This window comes from Polypterus senegalus, chromosome 9 (assembly GCF_016835505.1).
Source record: "Polypterus senegalus isolate Bchr_013 chromosome 9, ASM1683550v1, whole genome shotgun sequence".
Taxonomy (NCBI): Eukaryota; Metazoa; Chordata; class Cladistia; order Polypteriformes; family Polypteridae; genus Polypterus; species Polypterus senegalus.
In genome coordinates, this window is record NC_053162.1 from 175,303,661 (window position 1) to 175,323,997 (window position 20,337).

Sequence of the window (20,337 nt, forward strand, 5' to 3'; positions counted from 1 at the left end):
CACAAGGAGAGCTGGACAGGTCTGTAGAAGGGCATCAACCCAGCGGCAGGACTGGTATCTGCTCCTTTGTGTGAGGAGGAAAAGGAGGAGCACTGCCAGAGCCCCACAAAATGACCTACAGCTGGCTACTGGTGTGCATGTTTCTGACCAAACTGTCAGAAATGGACTCAATGAGAAAAGCATGAGGGCCCAACATCCTTTAGTGGGACCTATGCTCAAAGCCTATCACCGTGCAGGGGCAAGGGTCTGGAGACACCATGGTGAATGCAACATCATCCAATCTGGCCAGTTTTGTGGTGGTGGTCCGGGGAGGCATATTCTTAGAGGGTCATATAAAACCTTCAAACCTGCCATAGATTAAAGATTTCAGTTTTTTCATACATATTAGGAAGTTTTTCAAACCACAAAGAACCAACTTCATGCACAAAGAATCCTTCCTAGAATGAAATGGTTCTTTGTCAAGCAGTGGTTCTATGAAGAACCAAATAACCCAGTAAGAACTGTAAAATCCCATTAAAGAGCTGATCTTTTTAAGAGTGTAGTTATTTTATGAGATCTCAAAATGACCTGGTTGCTGTCTGAAGAGGTCTCCAAAAGTAATGCAGATACCTTATAATGTATTTCAGATAGCTTAAAAGTGACTCGTGTTTGAGAAGTCTAAAAAACATTTTTTAGATATGACAAATTAAATAAAGTTCTATCTGTCTAAATACCCAGAGTTCCGTAAACACATCCATCTTCCATTTGACATACTTTAAAAAATATTGCAAACATTCACACTAACAAACCTATTTAATCTGGATGGCTATATTCTATCTCACTGCTTTGGTTACAATGAAGGAATCAGCCCTCGATGAGGAGCCAGTTCACTGGGTCCAGTTACACATACAGGGCCAGTTTACCATCATCAATCAATCTAACATGTATGTCTTTGGGCAATGAAGGACAACCCAGAGGTCATCCCATAAGGCACAGGATTCAAACCCAGAAAGCTGGATCCCTGAGGGAGCTGCGCTAACCACTGCACCACAGTTTCTGTAAAAATATAAATTCTCCTATCACTCCCCATAATGATCTGCAGTCCTGAGCTCTGGACTCTGCGTTAAAGTACAGGGCAATCCCAAAGTAGTAACCTGTGCCACGTGCCAACCACTTCATGTCTCTGCTGCAGGCGTTGTGAAGATCACCCCAAGGACTCCTCCAACACCCCCTCTTAAACGATGATACAATGGGAGACACATACAGTTTTTTTTTTTTACCTCCTCTTTGCTCAATCAGCTGCTGGCTTGCTGCTGCTGTGCCACATGATCTGCATTTCACACAGTGCACTTCTGTCATATCCATCCATCCATTTTCTAACCCGCTGAATCCGAATACAGGGTCACGGGGGTCTGCTGGAGCCAATCCCAGCCAACACAGGGCACAAGGCAGGAACCAATCCTGGGCAGGGTGCCAACCCACCGCAGGACACACACAAACACACCCACACACCAAGCACACACTAGGGCCAATTTAGAATCGCCAATCCACCCAACCTGCACGTCTTTGGATCGTGGGAGGAAACCGGAGCGCCCGGAGGAAACCCACGCAGACACGGGAGAACATGCAAACTCCACGCAGGGAGGACCCGGGAAGCGAACCCGGGTCTCCTAACTGCGAGGCAGCAGCGCTACCACTGCGCCACCGTGCCGCCCGTCTCTCATATCACCTATGTCCATATATTCAATCTCTTTTCCCTTTTACCTTTTCATCAATATCACATTGAATTTTGATTCCATGTTTGGAATTACATTGTGACAACGCAAAGTATAACTGCCTGTGAGTGAATATCATTTCTTTCTCTCTACAACTCTCTTCTTTGCATAAGCTCTTGTCTCGCGGGGCTTCCACTCGGCACAAAGACTTGTCTCACAGGACGTGAAAGTGTCTCTGAGACAATCACGTCTTGTCTCCTTCCAAGATTTTTTTTTATAATATGAGATAATATGTCCATTACCGGGGTGGCACGGTGGCGCAGTGGTAGCGCTGCTGCCTCACAGTTAGAAGACCCGGATTTGCGGAGTTTGCGTGTTCTCCCCGTGTCTGCGTGGATTTCCTCAGGGTACTCCGGTTTCCTCCCATAGTACAAAGATATGCAGGTTAGGTGCACTGGTGATCCTAAATTGTCCCTAGTGTGTGTGTGCGTGTGTGTGTGAGTGTGCATACACAATGCCCAGGGTTTGTTTCCTGTCTTGCACCCTGTGTTGACTGGGATTGGCTCCAGCAGACCCCCCGTGACCCTGTTGTTAGGATATGGTGGGTTGGATAATGGATGGATGGATGTCCATTACCAAATGTTTCAGACACTTCTAACTTATTAAGACAAAAGTACATAATCACAATGAGTGTTTAGTTATCCATACACCACAGCTAGTAATTCACTGAACCTCTGTCTGAAATCAAACTGGCTAAATTCTGGGAATTACATTGTCAAAAGAAGTCATCATAAAGTACAAGGGGTAGCAGAGTTGGAGTAATTATGAAAAAAATTAAGAGAAAGGAAGGAAAAAAGCAACTGCCCAGAAATGGCTTCATAGTTTTTAAAATGGACTTTTAAGTGGTTTCAGGCTGAAGGGTAATTTCTCAGTTAGCTCTTTTAAAAGAACTAAAATCTTGGAATGACAGACTGACTAGGCTCCAGTTAGGATTGATAGCCCAGGACACATTAGCAAATGGAAACACCACTGTGTCTAGAGAGGTGTGCTAATATGTTGATTTTGTAGCACCAAGAAATCAGCCTCGTATGATCAGGAAATATTACTAGATATTTAAGAAAGGATTTCGCAGAATTCTGCACATCTGGAAATTAACGTGGATTTGAACTTTATGCTAAAGACCACCAGGCACCCTAAAGTTTACGTTTCAATAATTAAATTATAACGCTTGATTTGACTTCTTTTAATCACAACCTTGCCCTGTATTATGTCCACCATTAGCTGAACGCTGCTCTGGTGTTGTGCAGAACTGACCGGGAATATTTTTTTTTTTGGTATTTAGATTAACAGGTTAGAGTGCATATTTTCCTTATTTGAAATACTGCATTTTCCTTTACCAAAAACTATGAAAGTTTTTATATTAAATAATGATTTTTCTAACCACTTACTAACCGTACTTAACCAGATTCAGGTAGCACGGAGCACAAGGCAGGACCCAACTCTGAATGTGGCACCAGTCCATCACAGGGCACACTGACGCACACTGGGCCATTTTAGTAGCTTGTGTCTTTAGTGTTGCTCAGTCTTCTACTCAATTGTCCCTTAATAATTCTGCACCAGTGAGCAATACATATTTTGCATTGTACTATAAGATTTAATGACAGATAAACCAAATCAAATTGAATTTAGAGTCAATTATCCTCCTAAACTGCATATCTTTGGGATGTGAGGGGAAAATCCCATTCGAACAGAAGAGCAATGTGTGCTCTTCTCAGACTACAGAATTGTGAGGCACTATGCAAACACAACTCAATGGTGCTAGATTAAAATTTTTTACATATATATGAGGTCGATCTGAAGTCAAATGTATTGATAACCCACTTAAATAAAAGAGTTAAAAAAAAACATTTCACTCGCCTTCTATTTTTTTTTCCAAGCTGGACATCAAAAGTGCTGCTATCCAGAATACCCCCATGCTGTACACTTCCCACTTTTCTGATTTATTGAAAAATGTCTACAAAAAAAAAGTCAGTAATATTGGGCAGTCATACCTGTTTAAGATTCTCAGGGGCCACCATGATGAGTATAAGAGGCTGATTCTTCTTGTCTTTCACAATGTCTCTGTTCTCTTGGGGAGTTGCTCTCCTTCCTGTATCCTGATCCTCCCGTTTCACCTGACCTGAGGGTTCACATACCGCGCTCCTGGCCAATGTCCGTGCTGCAAAGTCCCACAGTTTGGAGAGCAGCATCTCTCCGCCAGTCAGCTACACAATCTGTCTGAACTGAAACAAACACACAATAGGGGGTGTATCGTGGGGGTAGGGAGCAACCGAGGCTCCACTCTGACTCCCAAACTACAAGGGACCTGCCAACAAGCCTCTCGCTCTATCAGGACCCTTCTCTAGACATGACTTTCATTCACTGGCCTGCCTAGCAACACTGCTATACAGCCGGTCTGCTTTAACATGCTTTCAGACAATTCCATTTGGCCTCTTAGCAGAAATGAAATTAAAGAACAATCTTGCCTTTTAAATAGTGTGTGGGAGAAATCCAATAAAGATAACCTTCTGCCGATGTATCTGCCAGGCAAATGCTTCAGCACTCTGGCTGACGGGAGTTGTTCACTGAAGTGTTGCATATATATATATATATATATATATATATATATATTTTTTTTTTAAACGACTAAACACATCACAAGACCCAGGGTGGTCACCATTCCCAAAGTTGCTACACTTTATCTCTTCTTCACTTTACCTGCAACCACGATGCCCTGTGCAGCTGACAATGTCAGTCGTAGACGAGCCCAACTCAGCCAGGAGGCGGAATGCACCACAGTAACAGACGGAAAAGGTGCGCATCAAAGCTGCGTCCTCACTGCAGCTGTGCTGTGACCAATGGCAAGGCCTCACATGAGCAGAGGTACTGCCAAAGCCCTGCAATTCCCCAGCAGTTAAATGAAAAAAGAAAGAAGGCCTTAGATTGGCTGGATTTGGCCAAAGACGAAACAGAGAAGGGGTCTTTTCCTCCTTCTGCTCCTCCTCCCTTCCTTCAATCTCAGAAAATGAAATCTGCTGACGATAATAGTCAATGCTCGACTGCAGTCATGCCATTAGTCTGGGAAGGTTGCTGTAGCAACTCACATCAGTCTGCGACAGCCGATGAGTGTATTGAAGTTGGGTTTTATTCTCAATAGCTGCTAGTGCATATGCATATTCACCAGCTCTGCCAGAATGCTACGTTTGGTTTCACACGTATGCAGAAGCTTTCTCCGTCAGTCTTGCCAAAATTTGAACGTGCCATGGGTGGGCAAGTAAGTGGGTTAAAACTGAGACAGACTTGTTCCTTGAAAATGCAACCGTGGTGTCTGTAAGGTGTTCAAACTATGACAAAGTAATACAAACAATCAAAAAACATGGGAATCACCTGAATGAGTTCAGTCACAGCAGCTGCATGGCACAACGGGTCACACATCCATACAAAGATAATTACTGTGTCTATCAAAGGCAGGAAATGTCCGTTAGACCTGTGGATTTGAGCTAGAACTTCTACTTCTAGTAGAATTGAGAGTGGCTAGTTAATCCCAGTGGGGGTCACAGGACAGGCCTTATCCAACTGAATCATATTTATTAACATTAGACACTACAGTTAGATCTGGTTGTTAATTCCATGGGCTCAGAAAGTTGAGATAAAAATATATGGCACAGTACAATGACATAGAAAACACAAATTACCAAACAGCGTAATGACAATCTACTATATAATAAAACACTAAAGTTTGAGTGAACAGTCCCTCTGAGCAATCTGATTGGTCAGTTTGGCTTTAGTGACATGACAAAGAGGAACTGCAAGTGTGAGACACACAAGGAGAAATGTCACGGGGGGTACACAGAGGGAATCACCTTCAAAGACGGCAAGTACAAAAGCGGACAGGATGTGAGAAAGCCTCCCAGAAAATAATGACAGAGTCTGAGAAGCAGGCTTTACGGGAACGCGCTGGACAAGAGGGAGCGCCAGTGAAGAAACGTTCACACACCCATGAATGCTGAGGAAATACTGAGGAAACAAATATTTTTCGATGACTCTATTACACCGTCTTCGATAGGCAGCATGGCTAGTTTTATAATAAATAAGTCAGATAAAAACACAACATTTATCAAACAGTAAAAATACCAATAAATTTGGATCACTAGTGCAGACTGATTGGTAGTACAGGTGCTTGCCTATTGTACGTGCAAAGTGGATGGTTATCCTTTCACAGTAGGTTTTTGAGTCTGCAGTGGACACCTAATTTACAAACGCTCAGTTCTGTTTCAGCATTACTATATGTGACATTCTGCATGTAAGTTTATATCACATACAGTTAGACAAGTCCACCAAAATTCAGGGGTGCTTGATCAGATCGAACAAGGTCAAATTAAGTGAATAACCAATAAGGTTATTTTCTTTAGACTGTTATATCTTTAACATCCCTAATTGTGACAAGTTTTATTAGATGTTTTATGTCTTACTTTAAGACTGCTGTAGCCTGTTTTATTCCTTTCCGTTTCTAACAAAGTTCTTATACAATATGTGAGTTATCATACTAATAACCTTATCCCACACCCCAAAAATGTACATGGCACCTTGTTTAAGGTTTTGCTGCCATCTTATGCTCATCACAGGCTCCAACTGCATGACAACCCTGATCTGGAATAAGGAGGTTTGAAAATATTAGGTAATACTGTATATAAAGTACAACCTGCTTATACCTGCTTTATACACATGGGTACACATCCACACACACACAAATGCACAACGCTTATTTAAGACAAGGTTATTTTGGTAAGAATAAAACAGGCAATGTCAAACAAACAACTGGGAGCCATAGTGCTGATCCCAAAATCTTCTGGTACACAGTTTGGCTCCAAGAAGAGGCAGGGCCATTTCATGCACTACAGAAACAATGTGACCACTTGGGGCCTTAAGGCCAGTGCGGGACATCTTACTAACACAGAGCAAGGAACTGGACTCCAGAAAAGGCATATTAGCACTTCAAGAAGGTTCAAAACAAACATCCATCCATTCTGCAACCCGCTATATCCTAACTACAGGGTCACAGGGGTCTGCTGGAGCCAATCCCAGCCAACACAGGGCGCAAGGCAAGAAACAAACCCCGGGCAGGGCGTCAGCCCACCATAGGGCATGCACACACACACGGGACAGTTTATAATCGCCAATGCACCTAACCTGCATGTCTTTGGACTGTGGGAGGAAACCCAAGCAGACACTGGGAGAACATGCAAACTCCACACAGGAAGAACCCGGGAAGTGAACCCAGGTCTCCTAACTGCGAGGCAGCAGCTTTACCCACTGCGCCACCGTGCCGCCCCAAAACAAACATATACAAGGAAATGTAAACGTGCATCTATGCCTTTCCACTATACTGGACTTAACAGACCAAGCTCACATCCAGTGCTGGAGCAGCCAAGGTTCAAGGCAAACTGACACACTTAAAGTGCAAAAACAACTCATTCCATGCACTGGAAGCGGGAACGTTTGTTAGCATTTTAATTCTACTATCATAACCTGCAAGTACTGTATATTATCAAATGAGCAATACTAAATAAATTTAGCATGGGGAGTTTGCAGAATTTTTTAAAATTTTATAAATGAGTTGTCTTGTATGGCGGCGCACCCCTGAATTGAATTAAGCATGTTACGCCATGGATGGATGTTGCCATTTTACAGACTGGGTTGCCCATTCATGTTTGGTTCCTGTCCTGCAGCAATACCGCTTGGGTATGTCCCAGCTCCCTTCAGCTCTAAAATGTATGAAACTGGTTCAGCAGATGGATGCAGGGTGTATGGAGCTTTGTATTTACATTGTCTTCCTATAATTTTTAAAACTGGACTTCGACAAGATAATAATAATACTACGGTGAAGAGTGACACCCACTGGTCAGAATATTTATTGTACACCTGGCCAAAATTAAAGGAGAAGTTTGGTATTTTTAAAGTTGATGTTCATTCATGGTCCTGGTGTTAATTCATTTGTCACATGATGTCATATTTTACATGTCATGTGTGTAGAATGTCCCTGGTGCGATAAAAAAAGAGAGGCCTCATCTCCTGTATTAGCAGCCTTTATAAATTGGCTGAAGAGTGCTATAATAATCTAAATGCAAGTCTACATTTATTGAGCAAAAGTATAATTTAAACAGCATTTTGCTTGACTTGATAAGCAGTTCTTTTCTCTCCTTAGTTTGCTATTCTTCTCTCCTCGCTGAATATATAAAGCTCAATTGCATGTTTTGTCCATTGTTAATATCTTAGTGGCTGTGTGAATAATAGATGCTATTTTAATAATAATAATAATAACAACATTCGTGTAGTGCTTTTCTAACCTATTCAAACTGATTATATACAGTAGTACATTTTTCTACTGTGGTTTAGTCAGTCAGTCATTATCCAACCCGCTATATACTAACTACAGGGTCACGGGGGCCTGCTGGAGCCAATCCCAGCCAGCACAGGGCGCAAGGTAGGAACAAATCCCGGGCAGGGTGCCAGTCCACCGCAGGGCACACACACACAGACACACCAAGCACACACTAGTGACAATTTAGGATCGCCAATGCATCTAAACCTGCAAGTCTTTGGACTGTGAGCGGAAACCGGAGAACCCGGAGGAAACCCTACTGTGGTTTACTTTGACATAATTCAGGAAAAACACACTAGAGCAGGGGTGGGCAAAGTCATTCCTGGAGGGCTGCAGTGGCTGCAGGTTTTCGTTCCAACCCAATTGCTTAATAAGAAGCACTTATTGCTCTAGTAACACTTCTGCTTCATTTTAGTTATCTCCCTCATTAAGATTTTGAACCCTTATTGCTTATTTAAGTCTTATAAACAGCTGCATTCTCATTTTTTAATTGCTCCTTATTAGCAATAAGATGCAAATGACAAAAGAAACCAGCAGTTATTCATTTTGCTTGTCCCCTCTTTACACCTGTGTCTATTTATCATGCACGATTTGGTTTAATTAAATACTTAAATACTCCGTTTTACACTTCAAAGTATTTGGATGATATCCTTAGAATGGAAAAAAATCTAGGATATGAAAATGACTTGACATAGCAGAGTTAAAGCAATAACAAGCCATGAAATGCAATTATTGGCAAGGATTGTTTTCTTATTAAGCAACTGGGTTGGAACAAAAACCCGCAGCCACTGCGGCCCTCCAGGTATGACTTTGCCCACCCCTGCACTAGAGGATGTGAGTAGACTCTAGTGAATATTAACAAAACTGATGTTTTAAATTATTATTTGCATTCTGGAGGACTGTGCCCCAGACACCATACCTGTAGATTTCATCCAAGCAACAGCCTGAAGCCACTCCAGGCACACTGATGCATAATTCCCCTTTCCCTCCAAAGCTACATGAACTCTCCTGTGGTTATTGTTAAATTTTTGAAACATACGTTTATGAGATCCCCCCACTATTTTTCTAATCTTTGGGTGTGTAGCCTCCAGTGACTTAAATACCCATGAAGTTTCAAATTTGTGCAGCTTATCTTTCTACTGGCAATGCATGCTAAAAGGCGGCTCGAGCCTCTTTTTTTTTTTAATTCCCACCCTGCCCTTGTGCTAAAGTCTTCTTGCAGCTCCTGCAAACAGCACTAACACCACGTCCTGTACTTCAAAATATGAAGTCAGGTCCAATAATGACTCCTGCAGAAATGCATGGCTCTGGTTGGCAATCCGCTGCTGTGTAAATTCAATAAAGCACTAGCCAAATACTGTGTCATATTATCAAACACACTCTGGCAAGTAAAATAAACACTTTTTAAATTCACTTGTCACTTTTGAGTTTGTTGTGAGCATTAGTTTACCCTTTCAAAGTGATGCGTCATGAATGTCAACTAAGACCTAAGGTACTTGATTTGTAAACATCCTAAGCAGCACACAAACAGCGGCTGGTTTTCTTTCTCATAATGACAATGGATACTAACTGCCATATTGATGTCATTTTCATGACTTTAAAATCTTCATTTACGAGTCTTTACAAAGTAGATGACGTTACTCCCCGCTGTCTCGCAACAGCAAGCCGGTTTACGCCAATCAAGGTAGAGCTTTGGGTGCGACTGCAGTCTGTTCCACTACTGACATTTTATGTTGGCACATCCTGCCTAAAATAGGGAGCTGTAGCTTAAAACCAATAACTCTGAATGATACAGCAGCTAAAAAGGCTCTAAATTAATCCTGAATCTTCTTCCTCAGCAACCCACTGCTACCTGCAGCACTCAGAATCACACCCTGTACCTCATAAAATGAAGCACTGATGATAGTAGTAGTATTTTTGCCTGTGCACAGTACACTGAAATACTTTATTGTATTCTTACTTCTCCAACCATCATACAACAGGTCGCCATTCTCCAGATCCATTATAAACAAGAATGTATTAAAATAAATTGGCTGTTGTGGGATTGCTGTGGGGACACACGTCTCCGGTACATGCTTTCATGAACTTTTTTTGCATGGTGATTTTTTTCACCAGTGTTACCAGAAACCAACACCCCCATTTGTTTTTCTTTCAGTTCCTTAACTTTGTTGCCTCCTTGGTCTCATTTAGGCAATCTGGTTAGCAGGCTATGATGCAGTGTGGTCTCCAGAAAGTGTTTCTGTAACAGCTACATTGCAGCAAGTCTTCCTCTTTTGTCACATCTGTGCAAGAGGAGGAGGAGGAGGCACCAAGTGACAAAATCACAACCATCCATCATCCTGTCAAAGTACCCGAAGCCAACTGAAGGGGGCTTTATGTGGGAGAGCCATATCACCCCCATGAAGGTATAAAAATAGCAGTGCTTCGGTGCACTCTTCCAATTGATAAACTATTTGCCAGATGCCCTTGTTTCACAAACAGAGTTTTTCTATTAAGGAGAAATAGAATTAACGCTGCTTCACACTGTGGAGCAATTGTTCTGGAATGTTTTTCACTTTATGCAGCTACAAGAATATTCACAAAGTAGCTGAATCCAATTCAGTGTCGCAGGAAGTTGGAGGCTAATCTGGCAGCATCGGGCTCAAAGCATGAATAAACCCTGGATAGGGTGCACGTCCTTCACAGCACCCACTCTCTCTCACACACACACACTTTTAGTCAATGTCAGTACTTAATTCTGTGGTGACCAGTTTGAGTCCTCTGACGTTTACAGGGCAGTGAGCTGGCATGTGGGTTTTGCTACTAAGTCTTTTGTGGGTGTTATGATGCCTCATCCAGTCATCACTGGTGTTTATGTCTCTTAGAAGAGTCTATAACTGCTTCCAAACATTTAAATAAAGCACTTCAAAGAACAAAAATGAAAAAAGCTGAAATGCTAAGTCCTTTACAGAATATTTAGCATTTGGTAAGCCATTCAAAATCTCCTAAATCTAATCTTAAAGAACAGATAAGATAAAATGTGAACAATAGAAAGGCTGAAAGATGGCTTGGCTCTCCTCTGCTCCATTCACACTCCTTACATACTGGGAAGGAGAACTGCTTGGCGGTAGACAGCTTGAAAAATGTGACATATTTATTTGGGTATCAGCTAAAATAGTTTACGGTTTACAAAACTACATGGTGCTTCACTATGGTGACATTAGGGGAAGAAAAAAATTAAGACGGCTTCCTTTCGCACTTACAAGCTTTCCCAGGAATGTTGTGAAAAATTACCAGGTTGATGTTACACAAAGACGAAAGCAGACTGAATATCTTGGGAAGCACAATCTATGAATTTTCAGGACTACTAGCCTACCACACTATCCAGGAATATATTTGATTTTATAAGAAAAGAGGCACGTAAAATTCCATGATAACTGGTGACATTCATGCAAGTGAATTGGTCATCAAGTGATAACACGAGTTTGTTTCATCAAAGCCACTCCACCCAGAGAAGTACATTTTCATGTAACACTCAAGAACTGTAAACAATATGGCAGATCCTGAATGCACAGTGAGACAGGCAAAGTGCTCTAAATTCAAACATTCTCATTCTCACAGGCCATTGGGTGTTTGTAGTCATTGATTTTTAGAATCCCTTTAAAGTTGGGAGCATGAGCATGAGCATGTGTGACCACACAAGGAACCACCTGAATTGAGACCCGTGTACAGCACTGGAAGAGTGTGAGGTTTTTTTTTTACGGTGGCTGGAGTGTCAATCCTGCCACTAATCCCCAAGTTTTTCCTGTAAATTAGAGGACCTGCTTGCAGGGGCAGATGCAGATTAACGTCATACCCAGGACGAAGCAATTGAAGGCTAATGGCCTAGCTCCACAGCCCAACAAGAGAAGAGTCACTTCTGACGTTTACCGGATTCAAACCAGCAATCTTCCGATTGCTAGTGCAGATCCGTAGCCTTAGAGACTCCTGTCTAATGCCGGACAACAATATGGGCATATGCTTGAACCACTACAGGTTACCGGTGCGGACATCAGTCCACAGCCAAGAATAAATCGCATAAGTTGGACTAAATTTAGCCCACCTTTCCTCTCTGATGTAGTGTTAATGATTGCAGAGAAAAATGCAACTGTGAAAGCAAACCAGGCCTTGGGACTTCTCCTAATGACAAGCAATGTCAGTGCGACCAAAGAAAATCAAATCTGCATAGATAGTGCCACATATGCCCATCAGAGGGATACCCTCCAAGTTCCTCCCAGGTATGCGGTACCACACCAGACTGAAAGGGGGCACTGCCGCTAACTGTCTAATCTTTTTCTTCCTCCACAGTTCATAAAAACTGCCCAGTGAGGACAACTTACTCCACCCCTTCTGGTGCCTGGACCATAAAAGCGCAACTGCTGGAAGCAGGCGTCACTCTTAACCAAGCGACCAGAGCAAAGGAGCTCCTCAATCACCTGAAGATAGACAAAGTAGTAGTAGTTCTGTTTCAATTTCAAACCATCCAGCATTTGTTTTTGTTTGAACCTTTAAATAAAAGAGGACAGCGGGGTTGGCATACCAAAATTCACTTTCTGTTGAGCCTGTCACTGCCCTGGAAGACCACAATCTAAATTAGTGCAGCATGTGCCGAATGTAGTTGAGCAAACTACTCAATGAAAAGGACACCATTAATCTCCTCCTCATATTATTACAAACTAGGGGGCACTTCGCTCGCCCACCCTCTCCCCCCACGGAGCGCGTTGCACGTCAGCCACTTTGCGTCTCTGCCGCTCATGTTGTGAAGGGGGTGCCAAACGCACGCTAAGGAGATGCGGTTGGATCAGCTACTGTGCTGCTACTGCTGCTGCCGAGCTCCGTGTTCTGCTTGTCACGCTGCACGTCGATCATTTAAAAGCCTGTGCAGCAGCTGTCGTTTTGCCTCACTGCCTTGTCTTCCGGGACGTTAAAGTATCTCGTATTGTCTCCTTCCAAGCCTTCCAAGATTTTTTTTTTTTTTATAAATGAGAGATGTTGAATGTGCTATTCAAAGGTATCACCAGTATGAACCAGACATGGCTGTTATGACTTAAACACCATTACTTAACTTTTTAATTTTCCCTACATATGGAAGCATATTCTGATAAGATCAACATTTTAGCTTTTCCATTTTCAGCAGATTTACACATTTTAGGCAAATCTGAACAAGGTTTAACCACTTTTGGGGCAGTATGTATAAGTCAGCATGCAAGTCCTTGAACACTATAACTGAAAAAACGTAACCACTCAGTCCAAAAGAAACTTGGCACAATTCTTAATATCTATGTCTAGCAGAGTTCAACAGAGAGGATGATGATTTTGCATAATTGCACACATTTGTGCCTCAGCTGCAGCACATTTTACATTTTTTAATGATATTTTACTTCTAAACAATATATCTATATATATATATATAGATATATATATATATATATATATAGAGATATATATATATAGAGATATATATATATAAAGATATATATATATATATATATAAAGATATATATATATATATATATATATAAAGATATATATATATATATATATATATATATATAAAGATATATATATATATATATATATATATATATATATATATATATATATATATATATATATATATAGGAAAAGCCATGCTAGGCACATCAGATTTATTTTTTTAACAACTATATGGTCATTCTATTATATAGCACCTTTTATAGCAACCAAGATGCACCACAATTGCTTATTCTACAACCAAAACATAGACAGGCTAAGCGATTTTGCTCAGTGTTACCAAATAAGTCAGAGGTGGGGATTGAACTGGCAACCTTAGGTTTTTAATAGCCCAGTACAATAGCCACTATACTACTCTGCCTTCAGGAAGACGAGCAATAATAGTTTTATTGTTATTGTGGCATCCTGCAAAATAAACGCCCCCGTGCTTCCATTTTCTCACTCACTTATTCAGCTATGACATAAGAAAATCTGAACTTCTAAACTGAGCAGCACCACTGTCAAGAACAAAAAGATGAAAGTAAGAAAGTTTCCTTTTTCTTTCTTCTGTCTTGTATTTTTAAGCAAATGTGTCCTTTGCTCTTTTCCCTTCTGAAAACTAGATTTTTCTAGTATTGTTTCAGGTTAATTTGAGAATTATTTTGCACTGACGTCCTTTCCAGATTGGATTGCCACCTTGCAGCCAGCGTTCCTGGGTTGGGCATGAAGCCCCCATGAGCTCCTAAACTGAATCAATGAGTTAGAATATTATATCAAGTAATGAGTAAATTAAGTCATTGTTTCATTAGTTATAAGCATACAATACAGAATGAAACAATTTGTACTTAATGAATCAGGACAAAGATATGTCGTGCATTTAAAATAAATAAATAAATAAAGCCCCCGACCCTGCTTTTCCCGGGCTCCAGCAGTAACCTTACACTCAGGAGCTACTTGTAAACCTGAGACATAACTTTCCTTCCCAGCCTGTCCCTTCTTCTGCCCCTCTGCTTAGTGAAAGATTCACTTGCCTCACTCACATTTCTGTCTAGACGGCAGATCCTGACAGAACATGATTTTTGCCACGTCGGCTGTAAACTTCCCACAGCTGTAAAGACGTCTCCTGCTGAGCCAGAATTGGAGAACCTTTGCTAAAGTGCGGTGTCAAAAATAAATGTTGATGTTTATAAAGAAAACCTGGAGCATGGGAACCTGGGATTGTGGATTTAGTTGTCCAGTAACGAGTCAACTTTTAAGCCACACTGAACGCCACTTAGCTCAAAAGGAAAGGACTGTTTGTGTGCTCCAGGCCTTGAGCATAGCATGGTAGCAATACAGGTTAGATCAGACATCGTCAAGCGCTGATCCTGGACCATAGCTGTGTCATTTTAATTAAATGTCTTAAACTAGTGGGCCTCCTTTAGGAAGAAAAAGTATTAGATAAAGACTGAGCTTCAAAATACAATCTATGATGAAACATTTGGGAGTCCACAATCTGTCAACATGAGGAAACAATTTAAAAAAATAACACTTATCCAGCATCCTGTGTGGAGTAAAAATATTGAGCTGTTAGGCCTAAGCTCTCTAATGCACATGTAAGTTACACCAGGGATACTGTGATGTAGTTCAGGTCTCCATATTACAAGAAAGGTAATCAGGATGCTAAAAAATTGAAGATTTATCAGACATTGTGGACAACAGATGACAAGTGGCAGGCAGTGTGGTGTAATGGCTAAGGCTTTAGACTTCAAACCCTGACGTCGTGGGTTCAAATCCCAGTACTGACACTGTGTGACCCTGAAAAAGTCACCTGACCTGCCTTTCTTCCAATTGGAAAACCAAAAGAAATGGAACCAATTGTATCATAAATGTTGCAAGTTACCTTGGATAAAGGTGTCGGCAAAATAAGTAAATGAGAGATGAATGAAATATTTAGATCTTAAGAAAACAGAGATTAAGAGGAAAAGTAATGCATTGGTTAATGTTGCAGGTTTAACTTGCAGCCTGCTTTTTGTCCTTGCCAAGTCTGTATGTTCTTGAGTTCATGTTGATTTCCCCAAATATCATAAAAAACGTCTAGGTGATTCTGAATTTTATGAATTCTGCTATTTTAGCTATTAGCCACAATTCTGAGAGTTTAGACATTCAGTATCCAAACCGGGCAAAAGGCCAGCAAAGTGGTTAGTGCAGCAGGCTCACAGCTCCAGGGGACGCAGTTCAAATCCCATTCCATTCAATGCTTGCACGTTCGCCCCAAGTCACTTTGGGAGTTTTCCTGTTTTTCATTTCAATATAGCCTTATTATGTTTACCCTCATAATGAGGTCAGCACACTATACAATACAGTAAATACAAATATAATATAAAAATATACAAATAGTAAAAATCAATTAGTAAAGATCATGACATATAGTAGATATACATACGCACACACACATATATATTATATATATACATATAATACAAACATATATAATATATATGTACAGTATATATGTATAATATATACACGCTTTTTTTAAGTCCAAAAATTTGGTCAGCCAAATTCTGAAAAGTATTATTCTATATACTCATATATACCATATACTGTATCTCACATGTCCTATTTCTACCCTAAATATATGCACCTTACATTAATTGGCAGCTCTAAACTGCTCCAGTGCCATGTTCTCTCCCTGTCTGAGCAGATCCTCATCCAGGTACTCTAGGCGTGTGCATTAATGTGTTGTGCAATGGACTGCATTCTTTTTAAGGATGTCTTCTGCCCTCTGACTAATTCTGACAGTAAATTAGACAAAGTAGAATTGGAAAACAAAAACAGGATGCAAATAAGAACATGAATGTAGGCTGCTACTTTTAAATCGGGATCTCAGTAACAAGGAGTTCTTTTCCACACAGAAGATGGGAAACTGTACCTTTTGTACAAAGACATTTTTTATCCTAGAGGGTGGAATAAAGTCATCCCTGATGGAGGATCACAGGAATCATGGGAAAGAGGGGTCCTTTCATCAGAGCAACGTTTCAGCCGTGGCATGGCCAAATGGGGAGGCAGCTAGATGGATGAGGTTTCCAGGACTCTAAAAATATCCAAACCTAATTATGTCATATCATCTACTGTTACACCGTACTTCTAAAATTTATTATTATGCTGTATTAAGGAATTGTTCTGTTCTGTATATTGTATTGTATTGACCCCTACTTTTGACACCCACTGCACGCCCAACCTACCTGGAAAGGGGTCTCTCTTTGAACTGCCTTTCCCGAGGTTTCTTCCATTTTTCCTACAAGGTTTTTATTGGGAGTTTTTCCTTGTCTTCTCAGAGAGTCAAGGCTGGGGGGCTGTCAAAAGGCAGGGCCTGTTAAAGCCCATTGCGGCACTTCCTGTGTGATTTTGGGCTATACAAAAATAAACTGTATTGTATTGTATTGTATTGTAATAAAGACACTGTGGTTAGCACTACTGCTTCACATGCTTTTGTGGATTTCTTCCAACATACACAAAGACATCCATGTTAGGGTAAATGAGGCTAGAATGAGTGAAAATGGGTGTGTGTGGCCTGGTCTGTGTTCTTTATTCGTTGATGCTGAGATAATCTCTGGCATTAACTCTAGCCAAGGTGGAAAAATTATTTTGTTTAATTCACAGAGATGCAGAACAGGTGGCCTAATAGTGTCGTTAAAAGAGCTGAAAGCAACAGAGTGAGGAACTTCAAATCTCTGCTTGTTTTAAGTACTCTGATATGTTGGATGACTTGGAGTTAACATGTCATGTTAAGACTGAAGAATTTGAGCTCATCAGGTTTTTATTTTTTTTTTAATTATACTTTGCCCCCAGCTCGCTTTGCTTGCCCACCCCCTTCCAAAGGATGCGCTACACGCCAGCCACCTCGCATCTCTGCCGCTCGTGTTGTGAAGGGGGGTCTGAACGCACGCTAAGGAGATGCTGTCGGATCAGCTGCTGGCTTGCTGCTGCTGCTGTCGAGCTGCGTGTTCTGCTTGTTGCGCTGTGTGTCAATTATTTAAAAGCCTGTACAGTTTGTCTCACTGCCTTGTCTCGTGGGACGTTAAAGTGTCTCCAAAAAAATCACGTATCGTCCCCTTTCCAAGCCTTCCAAGATTTTTTTTTTATAATAGAGAGAAATACAGGGCGAGTCAAAATTATGTTAACACTAATGGTACTGCTACGTACTGTATATACTTACATACAATTTTTGTGGACAATTTACGTGCCACATATGTTACATGTGTTGAACATGATGGCGAACAGGTTGAGACATTCCTGTAAATCATCTTGCACATATGAACTATGTTTTGTGAATAAATTGTTTCCACCGTTCAAATGTTAACATAATTTTGACTCACCCTGTACTTTGGCTGCTGAATTTACTCAAGGTGACATACAAGATTAGGTTACAGTACAGCTGATATACCATAGCGTAACATTCTCAGATTCATTTAATCCAGCTCAGGCTCTCTGAGGTTCAGTCTTTTACGGGGCACCAGTCCAGCACTGACACTTTGAAGGACCAATTTGAAATGACCAAAAATGGACTTTTGGGGATGTGGAAGAAAACCAGAGCATCCAAAAACAAAACAAAAAAAAACACACATGCATGTGGAGAAAGTAAAAATTCAGGTAGTGCAAGGGGTTGTTTAATTGATTTGCCCCGAATCGTACAATAAGAATTCAGTGCTGGAACTGATCTAGCAACTTTGTTACTTAGAGTCCATTGCACTAACTACTATGCCACAGCTACCTTGAAGTCTTTTCCTAACATGTGAATTCAAAGCTACCTTGCAGTGTGTATGTGTATAAATGTTGTGTAGGTTTTCAAGTGCCCAAGTAAAAACAATTATTAACCTTCTCCTACCAAATTACATAGAGTCACGCCTGCTAAAGTGTAGTAAGTCCTCAGCTGACACTTTACATTATCTCTGATGAGGGGGTACTGGTGCAATACAACAATTGAAGTATAAAAGTCACTAATTACGTTGTAGTGAGGCACAGTGAAACAGTGGTAGCGCTGCTTCCTCACAGTGGGGAGACCTGGGTTTGTGTTCCAGGTCCTCCATGTGTGCAGGCTGCATGTTCTCCCCATGTCTGCATGGATTTCTCTCAGGGTGCTCCAGTTTCCTCTTGCAGTCCAAAGACATGCAGGTTTGGTGAATTGTCAACGTTTAACTGACACTAGTGTGTGTTTGGTGTGTGTGTAAGTGTTCGTTCTGCAATGGACTTGCACCCTGTGCATGGTTTGATCCTACCTTGCACACTGTGCTTGCTGGGATAGACTCCAGAGCCCAAATCCCAACCCCTGCACACCCCGGTCTGGATTAAGCAAGTTAGAAAATTACATGACTAATTATATTGTAGACACTTTAACAACTGTCACCATTTTAATGGCTGCAGTTTTAATATGTTAGATGCTTGGTCAATGCATATCAAATTTATCACACATTTAAGGAAATATGAGATCAATTAAAGACAAAAATGAGTTTTGGGTAATGGCCCGGTGGTTAATGCTGCTACCTCACAGTCCTGAGGACCTGCACTTAAAACTAGGTCAGTGCTTTGTCTGCATGGAGTCTGTACATTAGTGACAAATCTAAAGTTGCTTGTGTTTACTCTTACATCATGAAAGCATGCAGGTGAGGACAGTTAGCTTGGTGTAAGTGAGTATGCCCTGCCATGGACTTGCATGCCACCCATAGCAGGGGCAAAGCCATTCAGAAGCAGGCCACCCCACCAATTCTCTGAAACAAAGCCCCATAATCTTAAAGAGTTGACAAACCCCACGCATACTAAAACTTCAAGGGGGCCTGCGACCTTACTTTGATCAATATGTAACATAGTAGCAGAAAGGTTGCATGACCTGGTCCTTAGTTCAGTGGTCACTGAATCGAACTGTGCTAAGCTTCAAGGTTGAAGGAAATGACTTATTGCTTGGCCACCCACTTTGCAATTTCTGGCCTCACCACTGATGCATAGACAGTTTCCATCAGTTTTAATCCATTACCTAGTCAGAAGAAACTGAAGACTTTGCCAGCAGCACTGTATGTAAGGCAGGACCTACAATAAGTCCATTGCACTGTCCTCTCAGTGTACCAGACATGCAGGTCTTTGAGATAAGAGTGGAGTTGTTTTTTATCATTGGTTTAAGGTCATATATTGATTCAGCAACAGAGACTGACCTGGCAACTTTGTGGGGTACATATTTTCTACCCAGACATAAAAAAAAACACTAACTTCCTAATAATCACAATTACAGAATGGCCACAGTGGCCTTTATCAGGTTTCACACATTAGGGCATGCAAATGAATGGCTTCCCATGTCTTTCTGGATTGCAAATTAATTCAATAGCATGCAAAACTGGAGAGAAAGAATTTCTTTAAAAGTTAAATGCCTGTAATGTTTTACCAGCTGTAGATGTAGCTATGCCAAAATACCAAGTGCCAAGCTTTTGAAAACCTTGAAAAGTTTAATCCGTATCTTAACCAGATCTAGAATATCACCTAAAGCTGAACTAGCTCAAGTTCAAGTTCTTCACTAGCAAATACGTTACATGAAGTTCACCATGCTTAGAAAAATGAGCTTGTTCAATGAAGGTGCTCTTTTCAACTACAGTAGTTCATGCACAACGCTGCCTCCCACTATCACAATCGCACTTGATTCACCAAGAGGGACTATTGATGACAGTCGCTCCTGTGGGTGGCAAAGACACTTAGATGGGAAGA

The 20,337-nt window shown here is 41.1% G+C and overlaps 1 protein-coding gene across 4 annotated transcripts in view; it reads right to left on the reverse strand.

Annotated features, from left to right (window-relative positions):
- Window positions 1-20,337, reverse strand: part of LOC120536032 (calcium-binding mitochondrial carrier protein SCaMC-2-B) — a 64,828-nt gene that overhangs the window by 29,118 nt on the left and 15,373 nt on the right. The window contains exons 1-2 of one of the 4 annotated variants that reach the window (XM_039764339.1): window positions 4,452-4,726; window positions 3,746-3,976 (exon numbers count right to left, since the gene is read on the reverse strand). The exons of 2 other annotated variants lie outside the window; for them this stretch is intronic. In XM_039764339.1, the coding sequence (XP_039620273.1) occupies window positions 3,746-3,943 (198 nt within the window). In that variant the 5' untranslated portion in view covers window positions 3,944-3,976; window positions 4,452-4,726. One more of the 4 variants, XM_039764340.1, reaches the window with a different exon arrangement.